Raw genomic sequence first — 7,468 nt, 5'->3', positions numbered from 1 at the left:
AATTATGTCAATTTGAGAAAATGTCGAATCGATAATAAAACTAGTCGACAATGGTTTATATACAAATAATGAAACAAAAGGATTATCTTGGATAAATCTATTGAGAAATATAGATATTGAATAGATTTTTCAAAATAGAAAATCGTAACTCAAGTACAATTAAATTCGTGGAGTTTTTGGACAGTAGTCTAAATATTTAAAGGTATAAAGCTAGTGAGTGTACAAATGAAGTTGTTGTACAAAAAACAGAATAAAATAAGAAGTTTTTGCTAAGTCCTGGCATTGATTATGAAAAGATATAATATTCTTTTGTGGTGAATACAATAAATCTTTAGATATATTATTAAACTGATTGTTCATAAAAATTTAACTTGCGTCTAATGGTTGTTGTTAGAATCTTTTATGAATCACTATTTAGTAAAGTTTATATTAAAATCATTGAAGGATTTAGAATCCTAGAAATATATTAAAATTCTCGGGAACTTGTTCATTTATATGAATTGAAATAATTTGAACATATGTGGTAAATTTGACTTAGTGAATAATAGTTGAAGGAGGATTATAAAATGATCCAAAATACCTATTTGTGTTTTTATAGAAGAATAATAATTAAAGTTGACTATCATTATTGTTGAAACTTCTTAAAGAGATCAAAATATACTTCTCCCAAAATTTCCCTCACTCATGACTTTCAAAAGAATGGTGTGATATAAATGCTCATTTGAAAAGCTAGTATTCAAGATTGAATACGTAGAATATGAGATTTATGTGATATTTTCATGAGGGGGTAAATATGTGTTGTACTCTTTTTTCCTTAACCAAAGTTTTGTCCCATTGAGTTTTCCTAGTAAAGGTTTTTAACGAGGCAGCTTGCAATAAAAGATTGTACACTTTTTCCTTTATTAAGTTTTTATCTCACAAGATTTTTTTTAATAAGGTTTTAACGAAGCACATTATCTACTAATAGACATCCAAAGAGGAGTGTTATGAATATCTTATTAAGTGAATGTCCATTAAGATCAAATTTTAATGTACTTTAAATTCTAATAGTCATTAAAAGTAGATATGTACTTCATTTATAATTCTTATGTCTATAAATAGAGACTTTGTAAAAACTTTGTAAAAATTCCGATTGATCAATAAAATACACTCTTTTGCTCTCCTATTTTCTTTACTCTTTACTTTCTGTCTTTTTATTTTATAACAATGGCTAATATATTTTAAAAAAACCTTAAAGTAATATACTTTATTTGAACAAATCCCCATACTATTTTTTTAGTTAAATAAGCTCTTTTATTCATGAAAGCCTTTAATTTTAATATAATTTTAAAATTTTAAATTAATTTGCATCTTATGCTAATATAAATTTAATGAAAATAGTTTATTAAATAAAAATAAAATATTTTTTTTAAAGTAAAACAAGATATTTTCTGTAAATTTCTTGAAAATGCTTTACATAACACTTAATCACTATTTTGAAAATTCTAATTACTCTTTTAAATTTTATATTAATTTTAAAATTTTATATAATTTATATTGCATCAACAAGAAATTAAGATAATAGTTTAAACTTAAAACCATTTTAAATTTAATATTAAAATTAAGTACTTTTATAAGTAAAATTCATAAGATAGTGGGTTATTTAAGTACAATAATAGTTCAAGGATGCTTAAACCATGTGTAATGATTTACAAGCTTCTTAAATATATTGACCTAATTCAATATGTAATATTCATTTACCTTAATACTAAATGTGATAAAAGAAATCAATATTTTAAACCAGATCAATGATTGAACAGATCAATGATTGAACCGATTAAATCATTAATTCGCTGATTTTATCAATTTGACCATTCAACTGATCTGATTAAAAAAATTTAAATAATAATAATAATAATAAGCTTGATTCAACTAATTCAATTAAATTTTTACTCGGTTCGATCGACCCATACCAATTCCCAAGTCAACCGATTCAAAGCTCCTTTCTTGACCGGTACCCTAATCAATTCCTGATCCAACTAGTCCGACCAATCGATCCAATCTGGTTTGAAAGAAAAAATAAGTATTAAGGATTATATGCTTTTGTAATCCTCTTATCAGTTATTGTATTAACAAAATAAAAATTTCATATCTTTTACACAATATTCATGCACAAAAATGTACTAAATCATTTAGTATTTCTTTCTATTTGATTTATCAAATATTATGTTTTAATTTCAAAATTATATTATGTGTATATCAATAGTATCTATCCAAAAATTAATATTAATATTAATTTATTAAATATATATTTGTTATTAATATAATAAATTTGTGCATCGCACATGCAAACTAGTATGTGTATCATGTATATTATAAACAGTCGGCGACATATTGTGAAAGATATTATACAAAATACGGTTGAAGTCCAAAGTAACAGAAATGAGTTGTCATTTTGATCATCTAAAAATAACTTTTGATAACTTCAGAATTATAAGGACTTCAAGAGAAACTCAATACCCGTTACCGTAAAGGCAAATGAATCAATGTTGCTTTTTTATGTAACACCGTCATCCTAACCAGAATTTCGCATAAGAAAAGCAACTATGAATCCTAGTAAGGCACCTGCGACAACCTGCACATATATATACTTTAGTTACTACAATGCTATGCTTGAATGACTTGTATCTCCCTGGATATTAGAATGCCGAGTACCACCTTATTTAGGTAAAAAAATCTGATATTACAACTATTACTCAATTACGCAACAAAACTTAAACGTTGCACTAATCTCTCAAACTATTGAGTTATTCTGATTAGGAATCTTAGAAAAATAAAGTTATTTATCTTATCTCCATCTTCGGCACTTTTAACTTCTTGCCTTGCCCACAAAGGCATCTATGACATGTTTGGCTTACAAATGCATTGGATATAAAGTAATATACATATGCTAGGAATTGGCATAGTACTAATGAAGTAACAAGCAGTACTTGGAACCAATAAGCAATGGTTATTTTAACTACTTGTGCAGTATAAATAGTAGCAGACCTGGAGTGGAGTATGTCCAAGTAATTCACGCAGGGGCCTCACGCTAGACAATGGGTGTTCAGGAGGGAACTCACACACAATTTGATTCAGCAACTGCCAAAATGGAATGAAAATATCAGAACAGTGTCCCCGGGCATCAGAATATACGTGGCTCAAAGGTGAAAAACTTTGAGTCTATGCATCTAGATTAGGACTTACTTCAGCTTGACGCCCAGCATGAAGTCGGACACCAGATGCATCATACATCACCTGCATGGATTGGAAACTCGTTGACCATACTCCACATATGAATAACTAATAAGCATGTAAATTATTTTTTTATTGAGAACTATTTTCAAGTTAACATTAGAAGTTCAGGGAATTAAAAAAAAAAAATGAGCATCAATGTCAATGCAGTACAAAGATTTTGATAAAAACCTTGACTCCATATTTCAGGCTCTCCCAAAACATGGCCACGTTGGTCTTCCAAACACAGAGCATATGAAAATTGAGGTACTTAACACTAACCTTATAGCATAAAGCTGAATATCAGGTTTTGTCTTCATGCTTTCCTATTCTCTGTTTTTAAGTCATCTAAGCAAGAAGCAAATACCTAAAGTAGCAACAATAGACTCAAATCTACCAGAATTATGATATAATTTACTGCATATACAAACTTCTCTTGAATCGTCCTCCTAAAATATAACTTTAAGCGGATTTTCTAGAAAGCATATTCTTTAAGCAGCTAAAAAGAATCCCAAGCCTCCTAAAAAGCTAAAAGAAAACCATAGGTATTTGGGATAAAGGCTCACTTCACCACTGAACTTATATAACCGCTATTTCATGCTAAGATCCAATTTCATTTAGCTAACAACAGAACTTCGTATCCAGTTTCATTCAAAAATTTACTACAGAACAAAAATACTTGTCAAATATTTACTTTCCAAAATAATTATGAATCAGTCTCAACTTGATACAGACATCAAAAACCAATCTCTTAACATCATTATCACTCAAACTAGTTGGAACAAACTAAAATCTTTTGGAAACAAGATAAAATAAAATAAAAATGTTGCAAAATAAATAAATAAATACCCACAAAGTGCTGTAGAATGTGTCAAGAAGACGTAGGATATGTACTATAATTTGTTAGAATGAAGAATTGCTACGCGACTGCTGAATACAGAAAGGAAAGAGAAGGACAAAGTGTAGCAAAGATTCTCTGGAAGAATGAGAAAAAACCATAGAGATCAACATTGTTAAAGGACATGCTGGCAGCAGTGGTGAGGTCTATAGCCATGGCATCAATAAGAGGGAAAAGGAATGGGAGAGAAAAGAAAATTGAAAGTAGGGACTGCCACCAGCAGTATTCCTGTGCCAACAAGAGTGAAAGGGTTCAAGTGAGAGAGACGTTTGTCTCTGTTTCTTTTCATTAACTATTTTTCTGAATTAGATTGCAAAAGGCTATATTCTCATAAATGTTGTACATGAGAATGTCATAACAAGGAAATGAAAAGTTAGGAAGCACATACAACACATGCCAGAACAACTGCAATAGCAAAAGCCGGTCCTCCCATTCCATCCTGCAAACCTATAGCAACTGCAAGAGCTGTCACAGTTGCAGAGTGTGATGATGGCATCCCACCTGAATCAATCATCCTCTTAGAATCCCATCTCCTTTCTTTAAACCTGAGCATCTAGGAGAAACAAGTTCAAAATTTTGAGCTACTATTCACAAGCCACTGAACTTTCTATTAGAACAAAAATAAAAAAATCTAGTACATTCATGATCAAAAAAGAATAAATATACTAGCTATGCAGGAGAAAAAAAGAACCATGCATATACACTACAAACTTAAAAGTAAAACCCAAAGGCTAAAACAGAACAAACTTTAATTTCCAGAACCAGGGATGTATTTGTAACTTTTACTTCCAAGGGCAGTATAGTGATTCCCCATTAGAGTCCTCTCATGGGTCTTTGTTTAAGTGAAGTCCTCAATCATATTTGATTTGGTGAAGGACTGCTTTAAATTATTACAAAGTCTCTCATATAAAGTTACTAAGGTCATTACTGGCTTCATATCATAAATGTCCACAATGAGACACTATACCTTTAAAGTTATTCCTTGCTATTAATGTTGCCCACATGTTTAACAACTCTTGTCAGCAAGGAGACTCAATAGTTTCTCTAGCCTTACTTCTCTTCGTTTTCCACAATATTTATTTGTGTGAAATACCTACCTGCCCTACTATCCAACTTGTTCCTTCATGGGTGGAAAACTTTAGAAAGAAAATATCTACCTTATAATGGTCCTAACTCCTAATTTCAAGATTGCAAATATCATGAGAATCTATCATCTTGAAAAATGAAGACTCTGGCTTTACTTGCACACAAGGAAGAAAAGCAAGCATGGGAGCCCTTTGATAAGGTTGCAACTGCAGTTTTTGGAATTTATATATAGGAGAGACACTGAAATGAAGGGGGTAAAGAAAAACCTCTAAGCCTAGACCACCAAGATTGTGAGATATGATGAGCTTAAAATGAGATGAAGCATATTCTTGCTTTACAATTCAATTCAAACACGTAAGTACAATACCGAGGGAAAAATAAGATGAGGTATATTCTTGCCTTGAAATTCAATTCAAACCCATAATTACAATACTAAGGGAACCATTATCATATGCTTTCAATGAATCGGAGTCCATTGAAGTTATAGAAGCTAGAAATACAGTACCAGATCCCTTATTCACAATGCAACCAGATAAGGCACGTTGGTAAACATTTTAGTCACCAATGATCAATCATCAAAACTGCCCCTATGAGACATTAAATAAAACAAGTCACCAAAAAAAGAATCAAAACAAGGGTTCCCTAACTAGAGCTAAACAAGTTCTTAGCAGTCAGGGGCAATTGATTAACTAATAAACCAACATTTCTATTTTAAATTCTCACGGTAACTAGTTATGGGTTTTTCTAATGAGCAATTGATGGTTAAAGTGTCTCAAAAGCCCTAACCAAAATCAATGATATTCCAAGATACGAGTTCCCAACTTTCGCTTCAAACAACAATAAAGTAACGATTCGCCAAACTTGCAAAAACTGGAATTTGAATTTAATTGAATTTAGTATATTTAATTAAATGCCCAAGAAAATGAGCAAGAAGAAAGGGGAAATACAGAGATTAAGAAAGAACGAACCAATTGGTAAAGAGTTTGAGAAACTGGGCGAGAGCGAAAGCGAGGAAGGCCGTGAGGAGAGGGAGGTTATTAGGAAGCAGATTCGACGACGGAGACGACGCAAATGATGTCGCTCCATCTCCTCTCAGCGAGCTCGAATCCGCTGCCATCATCACCTCGTTCATATCCTTTTTTAACTTGCCTTCAATAAAAGCTTTGGATCTCTGAGTGTGAGGAAGTCTGGTTGATCTGGATTTGTCAAAGCCTGGCAACCAAAGGCAACAACGATTCAGCGAATTAGCAGCGAAATGAGAAGGAGGAGAAGGTGCAACGATTGTTCCTCAACAAGAATAGGCCCACTTCAGGGCTGGTGTATTTTGGCGCTTACTGTATTGTTTATTGGGATTGAAGGTGGATTAGTGGAGAAGAAACGAAGAAATGATTACTGTTTTTAACTTCGGGTTTGTCGCTTTTTTTTTTTCTTCTAACTCTCTTAACCGGTGTAGGGCTTGGATTGGGATAAATATAAAATTGGTATATGGGTTAAATATAAAATTAGTATTTAAATTTATTCATTTACTCTAAATTGATATTTATAGTTTTTTTTTTTGTTCTAGAATGATATCGAACTTTTTTCTTCTATTATATTGATACTCAAACCTATCACTATACTTTTTTACTGATGTGGCATCGCTGACCACTCACATGGTGCCACATATCATCCTCTTTATACCTTTTTTTTAAATAATTTTCCCTTATTTTCATTTTCCTTTTTAAATAATAACCTAATGACTAAAATAAAGTTGAGAATCTTCGGTATTCTTTATATTTTTAAATTTTCATTTGTTTTATTGCAAATTCTTGCAACTATATTCTCTTTTTTAAGGAGGAGAAGATCGCCATCTCTAGACGTTTTCTTGGTCCCTGTTGACTTAACACAAGTGGATCTTGTCCAAACCTTGGTCGCTTTGTTGTCCGATCTTGTTTCTTGCTTGTCTAACCATGTTTTCTTCTTTCAACGAGGAATTCCCAATCTTTGGTCCAAAATATTGAAAATTTCCCTATGGTTTTGGAGTATTTAAGGGAATCAAGGTCTGGTTCCTCGTCGAACTTGCCACCAATAGCCATATTGTGCTTCCAGGAAGTCTAGTTGTTGTTGTATAGGTCCAAGATACTACTTGATTATTGCCCTCAATCTAGTAAGTTATGGCTTTTTGCTTCAAAGCCATTCAATTTCAAGCCATTTCCACGATTTGAGTGGTTAAGGATCAGTTATCACAGATGG

General features: G+C 31.7%; 1 protein-coding gene across 5 annotated transcripts; it reads right to left on the bottom strand.

Moving 5' to 3' along the window:
- Nucleotides 1-1,735: 1,735 nt before the first annotated feature.
- Nucleotides 1,736-6,798, bottom strand: LOC107952795 (uncharacterized membrane protein YuiD). 5 transcript variants are annotated; one of them, XR_005930084.1, is made up of 7 exons: nt 6,572-6,673; nt 6,205-6,448; nt 4,539-4,695; nt 3,226-3,276; nt 3,028-3,120; nt 2,500-2,614; nt 1,736-2,041 (listed from the first exon to the last, which is right to left on the bottom strand). XR_005930084.1 is itself a non-coding variant. In XM_041116989.1 (6 exons), exons 2-6 carry the CDS (start codon nt 6,366-6,368, stop codon nt 2,555-2,557), a joined length of 525 nt encoding a protein of 174 aa, XP_040972923.1. In that variant the 5' UTR covers nt 6,369-6,448; nt 6,572-6,798; the 3' UTR covers nt 2,276-2,554. The 5 variants fall into 5 exon arrangements, 3 of the variants coding, with proteins under 3 accessions (XP_040972923.1, XP_016743462.2, XP_016743461.2); XR_001698927.2 differs by having other exon boundaries at nt 6,205-6,670; XM_041116989.1 differs by lacking the exon at nt 1,736-2,041 and having other exon boundaries at nt 2,276-2,614; nt 6,572-6,798.
- Nucleotides 6,799-7,468: the final 670 nt, after the last annotated feature.

Source organism: Gossypium hirsutum, chromosome A07 (assembly GCF_007990345.1).
Source record: "Gossypium hirsutum isolate 1008001.06 chromosome A07, Gossypium_hirsutum_v2.1, whole genome shotgun sequence".
NCBI lineage: Eukaryota > Viridiplantae > Streptophyta > Magnoliopsida > Malvales > Malvaceae > Gossypium > Gossypium hirsutum.
This window is presented reverse-complemented; position numbering and strand designations above follow the sequence as displayed.

What these genes read in the sequence shown, in the direction of transcription:
- LOC107952795 (XM_016887972.2), bottom strand. Translation starts at nt 6,368, where the DNA reads ATGAACGAGGTGATGATGGCAGCGGATTCGAGCTCGCTGAGAGGAGAT. An exon ending in CTCAAACTCTTTACCAATTG is followed by an intron (nt 4,696 to 6,204) that starts GTTCGTTCTTTC and finishes CTAGATGCTCAG; the next exon opens with GTTTAAAGAAAGGAGATGGG. An exon ending in CAGTTGTTCTGGCATGTGTT is followed by an intron (nt 4,379 to 4,538) that starts GTATGTGCTTCC and finishes TTGTTGGCACAG; the next exon opens with GAATACTGCTGGTGGCAGTC.